The sequence below is a fragment of the Myotis davidii genome, unplaced genomic scaffold, assembly GCF_000327345.1.
Source record: "Myotis davidii unplaced genomic scaffold, ASM32734v1 scaffold159, whole genome shotgun sequence".
Lineage (NCBI taxonomy): Eukaryota > Metazoa > Chordata > Mammalia > Chiroptera > Vespertilionidae > Myotis > Myotis davidii.
Window position 1 is genome coordinate 2,165,199 of NW_006291231.1, and position 23,100 is coordinate 2,188,298.

General features: G+C 41.9%; 1 protein-coding gene across 1 annotated transcript in view; it reads right to left on the reverse strand.

Annotated features, from left to right (window-relative positions):
• The window catches only part of LMNB1 (lamin B1), a 22,698-nt gene extending 1,259 nt beyond the window's left edge, over positions 1-21,439 (reverse strand). The window contains exons 1-9 of the mRNA XM_006764376.2: positions 21,273-21,439; positions 20,617-20,742; positions 17,969-18,139; positions 16,402-16,527; positions 11,139-11,359; positions 10,120-10,345; positions 9,119-9,223; positions 5,767-5,886; positions 1,676-1,783 (exon numbers count right to left, since the gene is read on the reverse strand). Of these exons, the coding sequence (XP_006764439.1) occupies positions 1,676-1,783; positions 5,767-5,886; positions 9,119-9,223; positions 10,120-10,345; positions 11,139-11,359; positions 16,402-16,527; positions 17,969-18,139; positions 20,617-20,742; positions 21,273-21,392 (1,323 nt within the window). The 5' untranslated portion in view covers positions 21,393-21,439. The remainder of the gene's footprint in view (positions 1-1,675; positions 1,784-5,766; positions 5,887-9,118; positions 9,224-10,119; positions 10,346-11,138; positions 11,360-16,401; positions 16,528-17,968; positions 18,140-20,616; positions 20,743-21,272) is intronic.
• Positions 21,440-23,100: the final 1,661 nt, after the last annotated feature.

Consider the following 23,100-nt stretch of genomic DNA (forward strand, 5'->3'; position numbering starts at 1 on the left):
TCACCTGGAGCCGGCCTTACACCTGCTTTGGCGGGGAGAATAGCTGGGCCCAGCCTGTAAGGGATCCAGCGCTCTGTTTTTACCCTCTTGGAAGCGGGCTGCCAGGTTGTGAGCTGGGGCTGAACTACTGAACGATGAGCAGCCACATGGAAAGAGATGAGAGGGACATTCCGGCCCCAGCCAAGCTCCCAGCCACTGCTTGATTAACTCAGTCTCCATCACGGGGAGCAAGATAACCTCCCTCCTGAGCCCAGTCAAACCACAGAATCATGGGAAGGAAAAAACCATTGTTTTAAGGCACTAAGTTTTGGGGTGGTTTGTCAATGTAACAACCAATATTCAAACACCCTCAGAACACCATCGTCTGCCTCTCATGCCCCAACAACTGCCCGTCCCTCAAAACACTGGGCGAGCAGGTTTCCCCGAGATCTCAGCTACTCCAGGGCCCAGAGAACTCTCTCCAGCGGCTGGCCGACTACCACTCCCGCTGAGCCACCGGGCTCGCCCCTTCAGATACCTGACATCGTTGTTTTACTCCCAGTCATTGCAACGGTTTATTAAGGGTGGGAAATGGATCCCGAGCTTGTTTCTTAGTGAAGCCAAGTCTAAAGTATCTCTTCTTAAAGAGTCCCTGAAATGTATGAAGGATCCAGGCCAAAAGTTCATGCTACCTCATATAACCCACCTGCAGTCATTCTCCACCATGGGGACTACACGCGTAAGGTAATGTTCGTTTGGAGTAGGCTTGGGACTCATAAAGCAAAACGAACAGATTTATAAATCTGGAGACAGTCTTATGAAAAGAGCAGTTTTGATGAATGACCAGACTCAAACAGCTTGAGAATATAAACTGAAGGCTTGTTAGTTATTAGTAATTCAATTTAATTAAAATCAAATTTGGAGCTTCTTTAAGGGCTCTCAAAAGCCCAAGCACCAGCTAAAACCTATCTTGCAATTAGATGATTAGGAACTTAATATAGCAACGAGTTTGTTTCATTCTGAAGCTGAATATTGCTCTTTGTTATTTTTTTAAGTTTACGTGCAGATGCTTACTCTAATTAATTTAGTGGTGTAGACTTCTCAATCACAGAACCCTTAGGTAAATAATTTTGAGCATGCATTCTAATGACATATGCTTATTTATAAGTGTCACACATGTCCTACCGTATTATGTACATTAAAAAAAAAAACTGTGGTACATATACACAATGGAATACTATGCTGCGGTCAAAAAAAAAAAAAAGGAACTCTTGCCTTTTGCAACAGCATGGATGGAACTAGAGAGCATTATGCTAAGTGAAATAAGCCAGTGAGAGAAAGATAAATACCACATGATCTCACTCATTTGTGGATTATAGGGGGTGGGGTTGGGGGTTAATGGGGCGGATGAGGACACATTTGTAATACCTTAACTAATAATAAAATACAATAAAAATAAAAAAGGACAAAACCGAAATTGGATATAATGAGAAAACAACGTTTTGCAAAGGCATGCCAACATTTCCTTGCAGTAACCTGGTGTACTCTCCTGAGGATCTCCTTAGGAAAAGCAGCCCCCATCGTAGACCACTGCTCTGGCTCATCAGGCACAAGGGAAAACCCAAACTCCACTACTGGTTTGGGTTTGCATGTGATTCCATTGATAAAATTTAAAGCAAATATATTGAAATAATACCTGCTGGTGGAAAAGTTCTTCCTCAATCGCCACTTCAGCTCCTTCCTCCTCCTCCTCCTCCTCTTCAGGTAGGGTTGTTTTAAAGACTGTACTTCTTTGAGCAACCTCCTAAAAGCAAGAGTAGTTTGGTTTTAAGTTGAAACCATACGTAAGTGTAAGAAATAGCATTCCTACATCAGGGACTTTGTTTAAAGTGGCTCATCAGTAGCTTTAGCTACTGAACAGGAATTTTTGCATAATTAGAAGCAGTTCTTAGATCTTCAATATTCCCTGCAGAGAAGCTTCTGGTATCCAATTTGAAATGCTTGCTGAGAAGGTCCCACTGCTTCGTATCCCATTCTGTTACTCCAAATCCTGTAAATGATTTGGCAGATTAGATTCTTATAGCACTCCACGTGAATGCAGAGTAAGGCCCTCACTTGCTCCAGCAAAAAGAAGGTGCTAAATAAATGCTGAATCAAATGAAGTTGGAGCCCTGGCTGGTGTGGCTCAGTTGGTTGGGCATTGTTCTGTGCACCTAAAGGTTGTAGGCTCCATCCCCAGTAGCAGGGTGTGTAGGAGGCAGCCAATGGATGTTTCACTCTCACATCAATGTTTCTCTCCCCCGCCCCTTCCTCTCACTCTAAACATCAATTTAAAAAAAATAGATATTTTTTTTAATTAAGTTGGAGACCATCCGCTGTGACCTCAGGGGCCATGGCAGCAACAGGACTCCCTGATGAGAAAAGGACGAGCTCCTTTCATTCCTTCAGCAACTGGATCCTCTTGAATGACATGGAATCAAGACCAATGAGCACTGTTTACTAATAATAACACTAGTGAAGTGCCGGTGTGTTCCACACGTAAAATGGACTGCCCATCATTCACCGTCCGTGGGACAGGAAGTAGCCGTCCCATTTCCTACTGCCTTTCCTGTGGGGACTGCTGACGCGCACAGACGCAGCAGTGATTCCATTTAAGCTCCAGGCTGGCAGGGGGAGCGAGTGCCCGGGAGGCTGGGAGCGCCTAATTTACGCTGCCCTGTGTCCTAGCGTCACTCAACACGATAACGCCTTTACAGGAAGAGGAAGGCGCCAACATGATGTCAGCGAAAGCTTATCTGAAATTTAACCCAGACCAGCTAGTTTAAAATGGCAGCGGAAGAAAGCCAGTGTCATAGCAATGAGCTCCCATGTTAAATACGTCCAAGGGTACCGTGTGTGAGTGAAGAGAGGGAGATGGTAGCGTTTTGTGGGAATTTGATAACTGTGGCAGGGCCAGGAAAGATGGGCCGTTTTGAGTCTCTCAATTAGCCGGAAATTTCGATTCTGTGAGATTGGTCTATGTCTACACAGACAAGGGGCCGTTTCACAAGTATCTGCCTGCTTTAACCAAAGTGTAATTTAGATCAATTACATTTCCTGGAGCTGAGCTATCATTTGGGAGGCTGTGGCATACACACGAAACAGACAAGATTCTCAAAAAGCTTTTGAAGTACCCAGCTTTCCTCAACTCATGTTAAAATAAGGAAGGACTTTTTCAAAATCTGTTGCAGCTTCTTCACATTCTAGCTTCTGGCGGCTGAGCTATAAAGCATTTACTGCTTTCTGGGATATAACTACTCATTCATTATTCGAGGAGCCGATGGTTAAGTTATATCTCTGTATACGGAAGTAATCATTTGCATAGATAAATTTCAGTTGTGCCTATATTCTGCTAGGTACAGAGAAACTGCTTTATTTTTTATTTCCCTCATACAAAGACATTTTATTTTCTATGTTTCTATTCATCCAACACTCCCTCCCGCAGTTCTCAGTCAGAGCCCCAGTCTCACTGGACACCCATCTCTCCCACGGAGTGTGACCCCCGTCGTGGAGGGGTAAGGAGGTTCAAGCTCCAGCCCTGTCCCCCTGGCCCCAGAGCTAGGTTAGAGGCGGGCATGTGAGCCAAGCTGGCACAGTAAGACACGGGAAGCTGCTCTTTCCTATACCAAGCCAGCTCCAGGGGCGGCCGGCAGACACCCGGAATCCACGAGGGAGACAACACGGGAAGCAGAGACAACAGGGGGACCTACTATCTCTGGAGTTTGGGTTTTGTGAGCCCACGTATCCCCATTCTTTGAAAGCCAGTCTAACTGGGTTTTCTGACATTCTCAGTGACTCAGCAAGAAGAAAACAGACACAGAAAATGAAACTGACTTGAGCCAATTACCTTCAAGGTTACAGAAAAGTGGTCTTTATGGTGATGAATACAGATCGTTGCAAACAGACCTGGGACCTGCTACTAAACATAGTCTTGTGCAGAATTAAATAGCTGACAAAGTCCTCGTGGCAGTCACAGAAATCAGTAACTACATTGTGATACCTTCCTTGCTGCTGACAGAAGTCACTAACAGGGCCTAGCAAGCAGGAAGCAATCGTTTGTTAAAAAAAAAAAATAGACAAACCAACCAATGGATCTGACAGTCAGTGGTCTAATTATGAAGGGAAACCCAAGCTTCCGTTCGCTTCATGGAAACGTCATTGAGGATTCCACCCCAAGACGGCTCCCAGGCTAAGGCACCTGCTTTATGCACGTCATCCGATCTCTGGTGCAGGTTCTGCACTCCAAATATCCTCCTGTTAACATTACTTCTAACTTGGAACACATTTTCACACAGAAAAGAATGCTAAGGGTGGCAACTAGATTCCACGGCTCATACAAGCCGATTTCATCTGCCTTATAATAGTGCTCTTCAGTCTGAGCGAACCACCACTCCTACATGTTTTGAAAGAGACATGTACTCTGCCCATTTCAGTGACAAAGAAACCACCAGCACAGGAGCTACAGAAATCCGAGCACTGAGGCGGCAGCGCCGGCGACCGCTGGGAAGGACTCCAAAGTGCTGCAGGCAGCAAGCCAGGGCTGCCGCGCGGAGAACAGGAGGGGGACCCCGCACCTGGAAGCCTGTGAATTACTGAGGGCACTCCCCTACCCGGAGAACACAGCAGGCATTTGGAGGTGAGTTTCCCAGATGCACCCCCAAAATTAACACAACTAGACTGAGGTCTACAGACAAGACAGATGCCGTTCCATTCCCAGCCTCGGCCTGAGGCAAGGGGCACTCCCCATCCTGTAGCGGGTTCCTTGCATGGAGCAGTCTAGTCATCAGCACTCCCGCTGACAGTGAGGGAGGATGGGAAGAGGGCCGGCACAGGCCTTCCTATGTAAACGCCTCAGCCCCGTGACAGCGCTGTTAATCACTTTATTTCTCTGAACTTAAGTGAAGGTCCATGTTGGATTTTTATAAAAATGTATCCAGGAAATTCTTACTGAGTGCCTATTATGTGCCAGGCACAATGCCAGGAAAAAATGAGGATAGGTCCTTGCCCTCAGTGTACCTACTACTCTAGTGAGGGCCCATTTGGCCAGCGCAGGCCAGGGCACGAGGCCTGCACCTGGCCCTTGAGGAGAGAAGCAGCCCCCGGGACACTGGGATTTGCCTGAGACCACTCCCTCCTACAGACACTTGTATCTCCTGGTGCACACGCATGCACTCATGGGTGTGTGTGTGTGTGTGTGTGTGTGTGTATGTGTGTGGTGGGGGCACCGGGTGACTTTACCTGACATTTGGGGATGGGTAAGGTGCTTTGACAAGAATTCTAGGACTGACATGTTGAAAACATACACATCAAGCAGATCTTCAAACTCCACACACACTGACAGCTAGTGACAAGGTTGGTAACTTTAATGTTCACTAGAGGCCAGATGCTGTTCCAAGCACCTCCCAGAATTGTCTCATTTCTGTTGCTCTCATTATATTAACGTCAGCTCACTTATATGGCCTTCTCTCCATTTTAAAGAAAACTAAGTGAGTGAAGGAAGCTGCATTCTCCAGCCGTGTGCGTGGAGACAGTGGCTTGGCCAGGCCACTGAGCCTCTGCTGTCACCAGTCAGGGCTCTGACACTCATACTGCGTCCCCATGTCTGAAGTCAGCGTCTCCTTGAATTACATGGCAGCCCTGGTCTGATTTAAGCAACAGTCACTTTTTGGTTTCTGCAAAGAAATCACACTTGCGTGATGACCTTCAAAGCGGACATGGTAGTGGTGCTGATAAAACGAATGGCCATACCTCTCCCTGAGAATTTCTCAGGATGACCTTCACGTCTTCGCCAGTGCCCCAGGAGTTCTGGTTCTTCCAGATGAGGTCGGTGGGAGGACTGGCTGTGACACCCGCGTTTGCAGCCCAGATCTGGAAACAAAACCAGGACATCAGTCTACTCAGAACCCATATCCGCATGCCAATGACAGCAACATTATGAGGAGAGTTGAACACCCAGTAGGGCTGATTCTAAAGGCCTCGGATCTGTGCCCTGGCCCCAGACCTGCTATATTAACTAGCTGTGTCAAGGAGAACCTGCAGAACTTATCTGGGCTTCAGCTTCCTCATCTGATAAATGAAAATGATAAATGAAAACTCGGAAGTCAAGTTGCCTACATGCATATGCTAGCTCCTCTGCATGTCAGCTACCCTCGAGAAAGGGACCTTACTTTTGTCATCCATAAAATGGGACAGAAATGGTACCTAGGAGATTGAAAATTTTTTGTCCGGAACAAGCAATTACCCACCCACATGGAGTGGCTGGCTTGCTCAATGAATCCGAGCTCTCACTGTCAGCATTCTATTAGTTCTATGAGCTCATGTGAAGGGAGCCTTCTGACCCCTCCCACAGCATCTATCCTCCAGCTGCCTGCAGCAGGAGTCAAGGAGAGGAGAACTAACTGCTCTCAGACCTTCTGGGGGAGACGGCCTATCGAGAATGCTCATGGAAAGTGGTATGTCTCCAACCAGGAACCGTGTAAAATGAAACTCCAAACAGGTACAGGAATGTGACTGCTATTGAAACAGGCAACACAAAGAAAACAATCGCATTCCCCTTTCATCGGCATGAAAATTCTGCCATATTTTTAATGTGCTAATTGGCAGAAGAATATGGGTAAAGTGGAGAAAACTTTAGAGTAGGAAACGTAGGCGTGAATCCCGGACACGTCACTACACCTCTGCACCTCAGTGTCCTCACCTGTAGGGCGATGATGCCCTGTCCTGATCGTCCTAAAAAACACATGAAAATAGGAAAGCTCTCTACCAGTAACTTGTTTTACAACACAAAGGGCTATCTGATGGCAGACGAAGACTGGAGATGGTCTAGGCCAGTATACTTTCAAAGGTGGGAAAAAATCTATGAATTGCTGATGCGGAGCCCTTCCTCTTTAGATCCCACTTGCAGCTCCCAGGTCTTCCATGGGTGTTACACATGGAAAGGGCCAGGGGGCATGCCCTGGGAGAAAACTGGAAAAGGAATGCATCTGGGCAGACTTTTAGATTATGTGGAATGATAGTGTTTTCCTAATCGCGAGCAATAGTTTTCACTGGTCCACATGGAATCGTATGGTTGGTTGCGTGTTAATAATAATAATCATAAAATATCAGCAATCTTACTGGGTAATTTATCCTAAAAGTAATAAATATGTCCTCGAGCCGAGCTGTGCAATATGGTAGCCACATGAGGCTGTGAGCACTAGAAGCGTGGCTGGTCCAAAAGGAAATATGCAGGAAGGACATCAGTTGGAAGACTCGGTTCGAAAAAAAGTAAAATATCTGACATAATTTTTTATATTGATCCCATGTTGAAATGGTAATATTTTGAATATATCGGGTTAAATAGAATGTAGTGTGCTAAAGTTAATTTCACATCTTTCTCTACATTTTTTAATGTGGCTACAAGAAAATTTACAATGACCTGTATAGTTCTCTTATTTCTGTTCTAGAGTTTTAAATTCATCTTTGCTATCGCCTTGTACAATTTTATAGATTAATCACTTATCATGACCATGTTCCAAAGAGCTTCTTCTCGCGTTTCATGCTACCGACTAGAGAAAAAAATGTATTGCAGTATTTTATATGACAACTGGCTACTCCCCTAGTCCTACAGAATATGTAACTGTTTAGGCCTGCAGAACTACATGCAGTGGAAAATGCAGTGATTGGCATAATGGCTTCACATTACTTTAAAGAAATAGCACACTCAAATCTAAATCTTCTGAATTAAAATGTTAGATGCTTTCCACTACATTATGCAGCTTCCATAAGACAAATAATAAAAACTAAGCAATTTTCTCACTATAGTAATTACTACGGAGAGGAAAGGATATTGTAGTTAGGGTATTTGTTCCCATTTTTACTCATGATTATAAAATTAGCACCTGATATTTTCACAATGTGGCATCAGGCTCTATGAATACACTTTTAAAAGAGAAGTTCTAACCTCTTGAGCCTTTGATCTTAGACACTAAAGTTTACATCCATCAAAATTTAAAACATGCTTAATATTTTTTAAAAGAATTGATAAAAAAGAGCCATCTTTACATTCTTTAGGATGAAAACAGTAACTTCTTAAAGATCTCTATCAAAGCTAACACACTGGCCCTAACCGGTTTGGCTCAAGTGGATAGAGCGTCGGCCTGCGGACTGAAAGGTCCCAGGTTCGATTCCGGTCAAGGGCATGTACCTTGGTTGTGGGCACATCCCCAGTAGGAGGTGTACAGGAGGCAGCTGATCGATGTTTCTCTCATCGATGTTTCTAACTCTCTATCTCTCTCACTTCCTCTCTGTAAAAAATCAATAAAATATATCTATGTATATATATTTTTAAAAAGCTAACACATTGTTTGCTAAAGCTACTTACTAAGCTAGAGCAAAGGAACCTTGTGCTTAACCAATGAAAATTCTCTAAAAATTAGCAAATGATATTTAGTAACTAGTGAAAATGCAGTGTTTCAAACACAGCAATAGAGAACCATTTAGAATTCAAAACAGAATCAGAATGGCACATAGCCCATCTCTCTAAATCTAGAGCCTTTGATATTATGTAAAAGCCACGTGTAACTTTTGGTAAAATACTATGTTTAAAGGAGTGGCTCTTGAAGAGCCTATCACCTAATGACTTCTATTGAGAACGTAAGTAGTCCCTATCCCAGCCCTAGAGATGGTGGCTAAGGTGAGTGGGGCCTGGACATAAACACTGCCTGGATCAGATTCTGATGCTCATCTGAGACTAAAGGCTGTCGCTGTAAGGCAGGTCCCAGCATAATAAATAGATGGTCTTCCTAACGGTTCTCTATGCCAAGCAGTATCTCCTCAATTGCCCTGGGCTACAAGTGTCAGCCAGGAGACAGCTGTTTTACATCTACTCATGTAGACAAAATAGAAAGACTCTATAGGTCAATTCTTTCACTTCTAATAGACAACTGCAGCTCTCAATAACACAGAACTTTTAAAGTCTTTAACAGCATGTGTGATTTCCTAATAAGGTCAAAGATGTTTTAATGCCCATTTCTAAAATGCTTCTCTTTAAGCCAATCATTTTCCTGAATTACTTTGTTAGGTAAGACAATGAAGTTAACTGATGACTAAAACCACTTACTGTAACAGTCTGCCCTGCCTTCAGCACATATCTTGAGGTATATTTGTAACTGACTGATGTGTCTCCAATTTTTCTGATCATCTCCCAGCCTCCCATTGGTTGATCCTATTCAGAGAAGAAAATAAAACAAGGTCACTTCAAATGCACACAGAGTTACGGAATAATCAAACCAAGGAGTCTATATAGGAAGTTAATCTAGCTTTATGGTTGGCTCCCATGATTCATAGTTTCCTATTATAAAAAGAAAATATGGTGCCCTGACCAGTGTGGCTCACTTGGTTGGAGCGTCGTCCCATACACCGAAAGGTTTCAGGTTCAATCCCTGGTCAGGGCACATACCCAAGTTTTGGGCTCTCTCCCCAGTAGGGGCACAATCAGGAGGCAACCAATTGATGTTTCACTCTCACGTCGACGTTTCTCTCTCTCTCCCCCTCCTTCTCCCTCTGTGTCCCTCTCTCAACTTCTCTCTCCCTCCCTCTAAAATAAAGAGATAAAGATGGCTTCGTCATTCATCAGAACAGCAACTTCGACAACGCTGTATATTAAATGTGGGCAGAAGTGGTCCAGATGCATTAGCATTTGTTCACTCATTCATTCAGAGAGCAAATATCTAAGTCTGGCTCATATTTCCTTCTTTTCATGAAGGGCTGTGAAAGAATACCCTCCATTTACACCCACACTCCAAGTTTTGCAGAAATCTCGGCGAGGTCAGGGAGTAACGATAATCCTAATCCATCCTTGGAAAGGCCACTGTGACAAAATTACAAAGACTGAACAAAAGCCCTGGCTCTTCTGTAAGGAAGGGCTAATGAAGAAAATCTTCAAAACCACTTAGTGCAACAACTCCTCTCCCCCCTCCTGGTTTCATTTATACTTTCTTCATGAATGTAGGTGAAGACCACTGAATCCAAGTAAAGGCTGAGGAGCTATTACAATTGTTAAGATAGCCCACCAGCCAGCAAAGTGTTGCTGGGGGAAGGGAAGGGGGCGTTGTTTGTTACCTGCTCGGAAGTGTTCTTCAAGCGGATAAATTTCCCGTCAACATCTATCTCTTCAATACAGATGTTCCCGGTGGCTGAGGCGGAATGAGAGATGCTAACACTGCTGCTCGCCTCGGATTCTTCCACGTCCACTCTCTTCCGTTTCCCTCTAGTTGTGCGCACGCTGCGACTTGAGGATGCTCGCGACACTGTCACGCGGGAAGAAGGGCTCGGCGAGAGCTTCAATCTACACAGAGAAACAACGCTCCGCTTATGAAACACACTCCCCCTCCTGCCTTAGAAATGGATATCGAAACCCTGCAGGTGCACTTCTAGAGCAAAACACGACTGGCGATCTGTGAGACCAAGCCGGCGCACATCCTAACCAAGATGAACTTCTCTGCGCTAGGATCTCCACCATCATTTTTCTTTAGAGTAACAGTAATTTGAATGTTTTCCCCAGGAACTGAATATAACCATAATGCAGAAGGCTCGGGAAACGGGAGGAAATCGTCCCATCGACCATCACCCTACACAAACACTGTTATATTTTCTGTACTTTTAAAAGTCTTGTCATGCCTGCATTTTCTTTTTTACAAAATTATAATCACATATGTATGCAATACTGAAATTGAATGGCTTTTTATTCTAAATCAGATGCTTTTCCATTGGAACTTTTTTTCTGAGAATAGGTGTTAAAAGGACTTATACACTAATCCTGATTTGAAAAATAAGTATAAAGTCTCCTTCGGCAAATCTGATATTTTACAACATATTAAATTATCAAAACATTTTAAATTTCAAAGGCAAGACTTCATCCTGACACAGTTCAGCATATATAATAATAATAACAGGCTGCTTGAGCCCCAGTTTTTGTTGCTGAGATAGAAATATGTTCTATTACTATGAACATTTCAACACCTAGGTGTTAAAAGAAATGACAGAGAAAATATTTAAAGTTAACCTTGTTTTAAAATATAACCCAATCCTCTTGACTCTTATTCAAATAAAAAGGGTGGGGCAAGAAGCAGGCTGCTCACCTCTCCTCTTCGCCTTCGAGGAGTTTCCTGTACGCGCTGATCTCCATGTCCAGGGCTAACTTTACGTCGAGAAGTTGCTCGTAATCGTTCAGCTGTTGCTGCATCTGGTCCCTTATCTCTGCCATCTCCCTCTCCTTGTCAGACAGCATGCGCCGTGAGTTGTCTCTTTCCTTAGCAAGCAAGTCCTCCAACTCTTGGATCCTCTCCAAGCAGGCTCTAGACTGCAGATTCGAGGGAACACACTGACTTTCCAGGAACATTCCCACATTAGCACAGGCGGCTATTTTAAACCACGAACCACTGCCTGGCTTAGGAAGCAAATAGAACCCTAAGGAATGTCTAACGTTAGAATGCAAGAGATTTTGATTTTAAGAATTTTGATTTTAAGAATTGGAGGAACCAAAATTCCTCCAATATAAAGTGCTGCCCGCAGGAAATGCCTTTAAAAAAGATATAGCCATCAAATGTCATAAACATACATATAATTTTTCTGTATTAGACCAAATAAAACAGAATTCTAAACTATGGTTTTCATGAAAGTCATGTCCGGCTCCTCTACAACTCCTTTAGCTCAGAAGGATAAATCAACAAAAGTAAAGAGCTAAAAAGATAAGAAACTTATTGACAAAAGAAAACACAGGGGTGGGTATGTTTAAGAGTTGCTGGAACTACTGGGGAACTGTACAGGGACTCTGGTTGTCCCTTTAGGGAATGTGTCTCTGTGGGACTACTGTGCTCACCCAGCCCGCAAAGACTACACAACACAGTGTGCTCTGCAAAATGTTATTGTAAATATAAAGACTTCACATTTGGTATTTTAAAAAATGAGAAATTATACATCCTATACCAGGAAGTTCATCCTAGAAACCTTGTGGCTCACTAGGTAATTATTCCTCCATATTTCTCCAAGACAGAATTCATCTCAGCAGCCTCAGAAAGCAACAAAGGCAATCAATTCAAAAAGACTGACGGACAGCTGAGGCCCTGGGAGTCCGGAGATAAAAGGAGCGCTACCCTGTGCAGACACACTGCACTCTACAAGAGGGATTTATTTCTCACAGGGGAGTGGGCAATAAATTGTGAAACTGCTTTATACGTATACTGGGTTTCAACAAGCAAGTAAACAGGATAGAAGAAACCAGGTTTCTTACTCTCAGAGAGAAAAATTACAGATAAGCGAGAAAGGGAGCCTAAAATGAACCCTGAGGTACAGGGTAGGAGTCAGAGACATCAGTATGAATTTGTATTTAGCTTAACATAAATACAAGTAGACAAATAAGTGTGCAAACACAGGTTAGCATCCACTCATGGATGACCTAGCTCTGCCTGCAGGAGGGAGCCCGGTCTCATGTCCATGATCCTTCTCCAGCAAGGAGAACCAGGGCTCCTGGGAGAAATGGCAGACCTGAGGTGAGGGCAGGGAAGATACAAGATGAGCCTGCAGCACCTCAGAGCACCAAGAAGTAAAGAACTGTTCCAAAGTGGGGGGCATGGCAATGCACCCGAAGAACTCCTACTTCCCAAAGCTGGTAAAATAATGTAGTCCTGGATCATAACCCAACGAATAAAATATCCATGAGTCCACCCTGATGTGAGCCAATACATAAATGTGCCAATAAGGAAGAAGAACTACACCTCTACTTCAGAGCTCCAGTTAATAAATGTAGACAGGCAGTAACTGGTTTGGCTCAGTGGATAGAGCGTCGGCCTGCGGACTGAAAGGTCCCAGATTCTATTCCGGTCAAGGGCATGTACATTGGTTGCAGGCACATCCCCAGTGGGAGGTGTGCAGGAGGCAGCTGATCGATGTTTCTCTCTCATCAATGTTTCTGGCTCTCTAACTCTCTCCCTTCCTCTCTGTAAAAAATCAATAAAATATATATTTTAAAAAAAATGCAGACCGGCCACCTCAGGATGTGGGGCTGAATCCCTGCCCTTCACCCCGACAGCTCGAGGATGAGTGTGGGCTGGGAAGGTCAGTAATCCAGCCGTGGAGAAAGCTGGCAAACCCCACTTTACCCAACTGTGAAGGCTGACGTCACCAGGGATGTCACGTCGTCCCTGATGTGATGCAACAAGAAGGGCACCTACACCCATTACCCAAGCTAATCAGGAGAAAAGCACCCGATAAACCCAGATCGGGGCACAGTCTACAGGATGCCTGCTAGTGCTCCTCAATCTGTCATGGTCATCAGAACAAGGGAAGCCGGAGAAACTGTCCCAGACTAGAGGAGACTGGGGAGATGAGTTCCCTGGGGCAGAAAAATGACAGTAATAGAAGACGTGGTGAAACCCAAACATTCTGGAGTCTTGCTACTGTCAGGTCTTAGTTCTGACCATGAACAAAACGCTACCAACGGGGGTAACGGGGGGAGGGAGACAGGCGAACTGTCTGGGCCATCTTTCCAACTTTTCGGTAAACCTAGAATTACGCCCCCAAAAAAATTGTTTAAAAAATAACCAACCAATCAATTAATTACAATTCAGAGCAGCAGCTAACATTCCATATCGGAAGCAGGCCTTCATCATAATAGTGATACCAAACATAATCCCTGCCTCTGAGAGCTTGCACTTAGATGCACTTGCAAAAAAAATGCTATAAACTGAGAAATACATTTTTTTCCTCTCAGGTTTCTTATATGTTCTTTCCTCTAAAAGAAAAATATACATAAGTCCAAAATGTCTCTCATCTTTGATGAATCTCTTCACCTTATTTCCATGTGGGAGGTAGGCAGAACGGGCAACAAGGTGGAATCTAAAGGGGCTGATGAGACATACAGTAGCCAAGATTCAGGGAGAACCTCTGCGCCTAGATTTGTAAACCCTGAAACTCCCCTACGCGTTTGCCTTTGATGCTCCAGAGTTCCTTAGGAGAGAAAAAGCAAAATGTAGGATAAAAAGGTTTTAAAGTTATTCTGAATCATTTTGTAGTTTAATTAGAAATATTTAAATTCTATTTTAAATAGCTGCACTGCATCAGTTATGTAGTGAAATACATAGAACGGGACATGAGAAGCAGGCCTAGATTCTCCCTCCCAATCCTGCTGTTCGCTGCTTAGGAGGCCCTGGGCACTCACTAAACCAGAATCCACATTTGGAAAGTGAAGAGGCCTAATTATCTGTAAGATCCCACCTCTAACTCTAAAATGTTATGACTGACCTCTAATGGTCTTGTTTTTTATTTTATTTTATAGTTTGTAACAATTTGTTACACTAGTTTATTATGCTCTAGTTGCAACAGCAGTTTCCAGAGTCTGGGTATAAGAAAAACAAAAATTAGACATGCTTTCAAAGTGCCTCTGGACATGTCTGCATACAAAGAGGCTCTGACCAACAAATTAATTTGGCCAAATTAAAAAGTCTAGATAGAAATGAGAGAAATGCTGTAAGCAATATGTAAAATTCCTAATTCCAGAACATAATACTGCTAACATGTAGTATTTAAAAATATTTTCTAAAGTCAGCATTTTAAAGGCTATGTCCATTTTAAATAAATTTTAAGAAGTACTTCACTAACATGAGTCATAACTGAAAGGAAATTCTGTGGCCGAAGAAACAGCATGATGAAACTGATATGACGCAACAATAATACTATTAAGGTGTACACCAGGAAAATATTGAGATGGCATTTTCCTTTTTGATGATCTTTCTAAGACTAAAATTTATCAATGAATGGAGATATTCCTCAAGGTATATTATTTATCATAAAATCTGATACCAGTAATGAACAGGGGAAAGGATCACCCCTCCCCGCCCACCAATAGAGAAATGTAAAACTATTCTGCTTGAAGGATGTGCTCCTCTCCTATTCCCTAAGGAGCTAGCTCCAAAAATCCCCTGGGCCCTGCCTAACATCAGTTAAAATCTACTAAACTGAAGTTAACAAAAAAACTTGCAAGGATGGGCACATAACTGAGGGCACAGTCAAGTGGATTAAACAGCAGCCAAAAACATGAATAATAAAAGGTAAGGAAATGTAAAATTGAAGGAGAAGGGACAACTGGAATATAATTTATTAAATGGAGAAAAAGTAGTAAATGTCAAGTCAGAGTAAGAACAAAGAGGCCTGTTTTTGGAAAGGTACCTGTTAAGATGCTGTAACGGAAAAAAGAGTATTAAATTCCTAAAAGAAAATCTTTGAAGAGATTGAGATCTAAAGTGAAGAACTGGACATACTTTAAAAAAAAAAAAAAAGAAAAAAGAAAAAGCCCGGCCAGTGTAGCTCAGTGGTTAAGTGTCGACCCATGAACCAGGAGGTCACTGGTTCAATTCCCCATCAGTGCACATGCCTGGATTGTAGGCTCGATCTCCAGTAGGGGGCGTTCGTGCAGGAGGCAACCAATCGATGATGTTTCTCTCTCATCCTTGATGCTTCTATTTCTCTATCCTTTTCCCTTCCTCTCTCTCTAAAAATCAATAAAAACATTTAAAAACAAACGAACTGGAAACTAGGAAAGAAACCCATTGATCAGTCTACAGTCTCTGGACGAGTTGTTAAACTCACCTAGGTCTGTGGTCGGACTGAGCGAACTCAAAGGTCCTTCCAGCCTTACTGTTCCATGAAAACTTCAAAATACTACCAGGACAAAACAAGTCTAAAATAACTTTTATATTTATGGTGTCAGTAATAAAGTTCACATATAGGCACTATAAAAGCTTCAATTTTAATTTTTTTGTATTACCTTATTTTATGTAAGTCACTGTCTGCTTTGTTTTCTAAATTCCTGCAATAAATGTTGTCAGTTTTATAATCAAGAAAAAGATTTTACTAAAATAAAAGAAAAAGTAAAGAAAAGTTTAATCAAGAATAAGATCAAGTTTAATCTGATATGGAGAGTTTAAAACAAAATGTCCTCCCTTAAGGAAAACAGAAGCTGAGGTTACTTTCCCAGTAAGTAAGGTGAGCAGCAGATTAATCTACTAATCTATAATAAGAGAAGCATAATACGCTAATTAGACCGGACAGCTGAACGACCTTCCGGACAAAGCCGGGGCTTCGAGGGCAAAGGCAAGCCTCAGGGGCTTCGAGGGCCAAGCCCCTTGCACTTATTTCGTGCACCGGGCCTCTAGTTTAGGAATAACGGTCCTGCTCAGAGGATGTTTAGCAACGCAAAATGAAAAAACCTGGGCGGCACTGTGAACGCAGGCAGACTCCACCCTCTCTGAAAAGTGGCACCAGGCAGAGCAAAGCCAGGGGAACTACCCTGGTGGAGGTGGCTTCAAGTTCATCTTCAGTTCCTCTCTGGGGAAAATGCAGACTTACCTCTTTCTGTAGATTAGAAAGCTGAGACGAAAGGCTCTCGATTCTCATACGACTTTCCATCAGCTCTTCCCTGGCACTGTTGACAGAAGACGTGTTCATCTCTGACGAGAGCCTGGCATTCTCGAGCTAAAAGAAGAAGCAAGCGATAGTCAGCCTTATCTATGTGAGATGGAACAAACCAATGAGGAAGCATGATTCATCTCAAGGCATTTCATTTCAAACCTCAGCCCTGCTGGTAACTCGTTGATGAAACAGGAAGAGCATCATGAAGTTGGCTGACACAGGAAAAGTTACCGTAACTATTTCAATGTATGAGCGTTAACAATGCTCACATACCTGGGTCTTTGCCCAACGTGTATTACTCCAATATTTTGTCCATTATATCTCTAATGTCTCAGATAATACTGCTAAAAGGAGACTGGGCAGTAGCAATTTAACCATGGTAGGAAAACAAACATCGCATATCTCTAACCCACCAAATAATAAAGAATTTAAAGAAAATAGGCAGAAAGCACTAATTGATAAATTATTTGAAACCAGATAGAAACACTTCCTTTCAGAAGCAAAAAAAAACAAACAAACAGCTCCTCAGGTAATTCAATATCCTATTCCTCCAAATGCCCATAATAATTTATTCTGCATGTGCTCAGCACGCTTTTATGTACACCGCCTCTCCCCTGGCTCCCTTTGAGGCCGAAGTCTATGTGACGGACCAATCCTTACTTTGGCTCTTCCACTGCCCTGCACAATGCCTCGCACTGAACAAGTATTGGGCAACTGAATATGGGGTTTAAAGGACCTCTCCCTTCCACCAACCAACTGCTGCATCATAAAATGGACTAAAAGCACATGAACAGTGTAAGGCCATGCAATAGAAATTATTTTTCAATACCTCTATGACCCTAATTTTCTAAATCTTCACTAATAATTCTTTCTAATCAAAACATGTAACATTTACCACATTGGGATAAAATCATTTCCTAGGAAAGCTTGTACTCGTAGGTGATTTGATGGATTTTTGCATGGTCTGCTAATACAAAAATTTTATAATATTTTCTCGATTAATAATAGTGGCAGAGGAAGAAATATCAGACTTGCCATTTGGCCTTTGTTCAAAAAAGCCTCAAATATGTGTACACTGATGCCATGGAGGTCAGAACTAGATGCAGCCCAGCGTGGGTTTACAATTGTATGGATGCGCAGGATGGCGTGATTAGCACTTGTTATTGAAAGAAGACTGTTTTCAGATGGCTTGGGTTTTACTACTATGACATGACATGACTGATCAGTGGAACAAAAAGATAAACCCTCATCTCAGATAAAATTAGAATAATCCTACTTTCTTTTAATAATTTCTAGTAACATTTATTTAGCATGAGATGAAGGCCAGGGGGTAGTGGGTGGGGGAGGAGGAGGGTCACTGGGGAAAAAAGAGAGACATCTGTAATACTTTCAACAACAAAAATAAATTTAAAAAAAAAAAGAAAGAAAACTAGAACAGCAAACATCATCAGGTGACTGAGGTCATGGCTCAGAGCTTGAACCTGCCCTCTGAAGCGACTCTTACCTTGGCGTGGTAAGTCTGCTCCAGCTCCTCCTTGTACATCTTGACCTGGGCATCGTGCTGCTCGCGCATCTCGTGCAGGGCTTGAGCCAGCTTGTACTCATACTCAATCTGACGCCCGGAATCCACCTCTACCAAGCGAGTTTCATGCTTCCTTCTGGTCTCATTAATCTCCTGTGGGAGGAGGGGAGAGTGATGTAAAACCAAGTTGCTCACCATGGCTGCATTGGTACAAGTGTGAGTGGCATCAGAGGCACCTGAAGTTTAGGCACCCACCCTCGCATCTGTCCCAGCGGGCATGTGAGTATAGCTTTTTGCCTTCATTTTCAAATGAGACGATTTCAAGGATGAAACTAATAACAGAAATGGCAGCATCTCACGCCCTGAGAATTCTGTTTCTTCTCAGTAGCACAGCTATGAACGGCCTGGGAGACATACTAAAGTACCATGCAATCATGCAAAACTATGTACACCTAATAGTAATCGTTCTTCTAAAATGTCATATTGATGATCCTAAGGACACCTCTGAGAAAAATCCACATGAAAAGTTAAACTTGTGCGGACAACTTCAACTAGAAGATTTGTACACAATAAAACTCTTTTCTTAGACATACTAAGATGCAACAATGGGCAGAGCAAGCTAATTTACATGAGTTATTGTAAGAGCTGCTGCTGAGGTATCAATACCAATTGATACAGAACCTTAACAATTAGCACTTTACTATCTTGAGTACTTATGACCATTCACTGTTAATGAATAGAATGTAGGCATAATCCTTTGCTCTATGTTTTAAGCAACTGTCCAAAACTAGAATGTCTAGAAACACAAGCCCGAGAGTCAAGTTTCCATTCCAGCTTCCAGCTCTGAAAATACAACAGATCGTTCTTTAGTGACAATAATTAAAGCGGCCACAAGAGGGAGATATAACCCATTGAAGTTCTTGTTCCCCTATCACCTTACTGCAAGTGTTTTCGTATGCCTTTCCTCATCTTTCTTTTAACACTTCTTTGCAGAGGAAAATGCACTGGACAGGACCAGAAAACCAGGTTCAAATTCTAGTTCTGCTATTAACCTCTCAGGGCTCACATCTATTTAATGAAGTGAAAAGCATGCAAATGAAAGGTTTAGTTCAGCAAGTGTTGAGACGTACTAATAATTTTGCCCTTTGCCTCCCTACCTCCTCTTTCGGGTTTTCTCCTTCCATTCTTGCCCCTTTAACTGTTCCTAATAAGGAGCTTAGGTATAGTTATGGAATAGAATTATATCTTCCATGTAAAAAAAAAAGGAATATTTTAAATTCATTCTCAAATAAGGCAAAAACTAACAAGATGTTCTCCAATGGTGTAGATTACAAAGCTGAGATGAAAGGAGTCCACACACAGCATCAGAATAAGTAGTGGTAAATTACAAACAATTTTAACAAAACAAAACAAAAATGTCGTCAACTTAATATAAAAATATCTCCATTTATAAAGCAAAACTGTCGTTAACAAGTATATGGTAGCATTCACTAGTTTACAAGGAGCTTTCACACACAACATTCCATTTTGATCTTCTCCACTCCTTGAAGAAAAAAACAGCAAGTATTGGCATTTCATTTTTAAATTAAAAAACAATTCAAGAGTTGCCCAAAGTCAGAATGCTTGGGAGAGCACTTAAATCCCAACAATACCTATTTTAATACTCTATCATTATAAAAATGGTCATATCTCCAATATTTTTCTACAATAAAAAAAAATTTAACTTATACAATAAATTCCTATTTTCAAATCATTGTTAATTATTGTTTTCAAAATTATATTACTTCTAAAAATATTTCACTATTTAACTGCATGTTTGCCCTGGGTTCATGCCAACCCCCTTCCATTTGGAGGAAATATACATTCCCCTTTCTCCAATTTTATTACTTCTTTTTTCGCAACACTTGCTGCCTTCAACCCCCAAGGTTTGACCACAGAAGGTAAGGATTGTAAATGATACCTTAAAATATATACATATAGCTATAAATGCTATGGGTACCAGCCTTCCAGAAGGCCCCCAATGGTTGCTGCCTCCTGGTAGTCACGCCCTGTGTCATGGCTGGTGTGTGAGATGAAGAGTGAAGATATATCACTTCTGGGAGTAGCTTCCAGAAGATAATGAGGCCTCTGTCTTGCTCTTACTCGCTCCCTACTCGCCACTCTTGGGAGAAGCCACAGCGTGAGCAGCCCTCTGGAGAAGCCCTCGTTGAACTCACAGCTCCTGCCAACAGCCTGTGAATGAGCTGGGAAGCAGTTCCTCCAGCCCAGGTGAAAGCCTGACTGTAACCTCATGAGAGAGCCTGAAGCATAACCACCCAGTGAGACAGCTCTCAGAATCCCGACCTCCAGAAACTGTGAAGTAATAAAGGCCTGTGGTTTTAAGCTGCTAAGTTTTGGAGTAATCTGTGAGGCAGTAATACAAATGCTTAAACAGTAATTAACTGCTGTGACTAAGCCTTTATAAATCAGATGAAGTAAAATCATACCTGTGTTCTCATATGCAGCCTTTTAGCAGCAGTGCCTTGAAAAGTTTACCTACAAAATTTCTCCCATTATTTACATATAAAGTTATAACAAAGCCTTTTGGGATCCCTCCATTCCTTGAAGAAGTAAAAATTATACACAGTTACCTCCTCATACATGCTTTTACGGAACTCCAGGTCCTCGGTAAGGCTCTGACAGCGATTCTCCAAGTCCACTTTAAGCAGAGTTTCATCAGCTAACTGTTTTTTGGCAGCAGTCAAGGAGACTTCCAACTAACATCAGGAAAAAGAATTGATGGGCATTATACAGCAACCATATAGTAATAAACTTAATTGCTATAGGTGGATCGAATGCAATCAAGTACTGCAACTTCTCTGTATTTGTACGAGAGTCCCTCCCGATAACCTTTATCCTTAACTGTGTGTTCAGCTGCTGTCCCACCCACAGAGTGCCACGCCAAAACACCTCTCAAATCTGGTAACTGGCAACAGGGAATGAACAGAGACTTCTGACTTACATTTCAAAACTCAAGCCAAAGGTTCAGCTACCACTTTCATCTTTTCCTGTCTGCAGCGCACCGTATGACACCTTCTCTTGTCCTACCTCACATTTTATTACGATAATGAAAGAGGCTTTGAGAGCAAGGAGCAGAAGGAGCATGATCAAGACACAATGACTAAAGAGTGGAGGTGTTTGAACATTAGCTACCTTGAGGCCATCAGATAAGCCATAAAATAATCAAAAATCAACCAACCAAGGCAATTACTCTGCCGAATACGGTTCAAGAGGAGTGGTTACTGACCTGGCCGATCTGATCCTTCAGATCCTCCAATTCTACCTCTAAACTTTTCTTGTCACCAAGTGCAGTAGCCAGAGCCGCATCTTTAGAATTCAGTGCTGCTTCATATTCTCGGAGCTTCATCTGGGCTCCATTAAGATCAGATTCTTTCTTAGCGTAACTGCAAGACAAGTGAAGAAGGGCAAGACATCAAATTCTACCCCTAACTTGAGGCCTTCTCCCGCCCTGCTTAGGGGGAAAGGAAAGAGGCAGTTTATCTAAAAGCTGCTATAACCTACTAAAATCAGAGGAGCAATTCAGGAGCATTGTATCTCACGTTTTGGGTGGATAACAGGAATTTCCCTGACAGAAGTCCATGGGGACCAATGCACCAGAATCCTGGTTATCTCTGAGAAAGAACACATGTGCTCCCTGTTCCTTAACAGGAATTACATGTTTCTGTAAAAAGACTCTTTTTTTACATATATTTCTTAATCTATTAGTCAAATCACAACTCCGTTCTTCTTGTATAAAGATGCAGTGAGGGGGAGGAATCAAAATAAAACAAAAACGGGAATTTCTTCTAACTTCTTATCGGCTATCGCATCTTACACCGTTGCCGTCAAACACACAGAGGGGCCTGCAGCCTGGAGGCAACGTCAATCGTGGTTCTGGGTTCTTTTCCTACAGTCTTACCTCTAAGTTCCCCGACTGCACCTGTCAGTTTTTCATTGTTAAAATATTGTGTGGATTCCACCCAACGGTATGATGGTAAATGTTTAATAACCAACTCTGGTGTGGTGGTGGGGGCGTCGGCACGTACTAGTATGAGACATATATGCAGGCATGTACATATGATTCTCAGACATTTTTGGAAAAATAAATATTTATTATTTTTAATATAATGAATATTATAAACCAAGATGAATAGGAGCTATTAATCAAGATATAAAATGAGATTAAACAAGTGAAAATAAAAGTTATTATAAAAAGCAATTTTGTAACTTGGTATCATATAGAAACTCCATTGATATAAGAACTAACTGACCCCAAGCTTGCAAGCACTTTCCATTCCTTACATAGGAGGTGATTTTTAAGACTTCCCTAACTATAAATTAGGGTCTCTCCGATATTCTGAAGAAAAATTAATTTTCAGCTTATATTATTAAATACCAAAAAAATTAGGTCTAAATTGAGGTTTCTTTTTCTTTTAAATATCACTTTTTACTAACTGGAGTTCTATATTATAAAATTAAGGTTCCTTTGGATATATTTTGTCAAATAATTACCTCTTAAAGAAAAGTATATTTTTATCCAAATTATTCTATTAATTAGAAATTAATATCAAAAATCTCAATATCTGCTTTTAATTAAAACTGTAATTGTAGATTATTTATACTACTAATGTTTGAGTGGGCTAAAAGAAAAGTTTAATAACTAACAGAAATTTTTAAAATCTGTAATATTAAAATAAAGTGCACATATCTGTCCAAAGGATAAGCAAATATAAAAAGATTTAATAGTATTCATGTCTTACTCATTTTGGAATCATAAAACAACTATATTCATAAAATCTCAGCAGTCATATCAGATTTTGTTTAAATCCTTTATTTAAAAAAAACCCACAAGATGGCAATCTTTCACTGAAGATTTGTGAAAAAAAAAATCAAGTATTTTTTTAATCCCATGTAGTCATCCTAATAACAGACAAACATGGTAATTAACCGTAACTTCGCTACCCTCCCCACGGGCTAATCAGGGTGATATGCAAATTAACTGCCAACCAAGATGGCGGCCGGCAGCCAGGCAGCTGAAGCAAACAGGCTTGCTTGCTCCAGTGATGGAGGAAGCC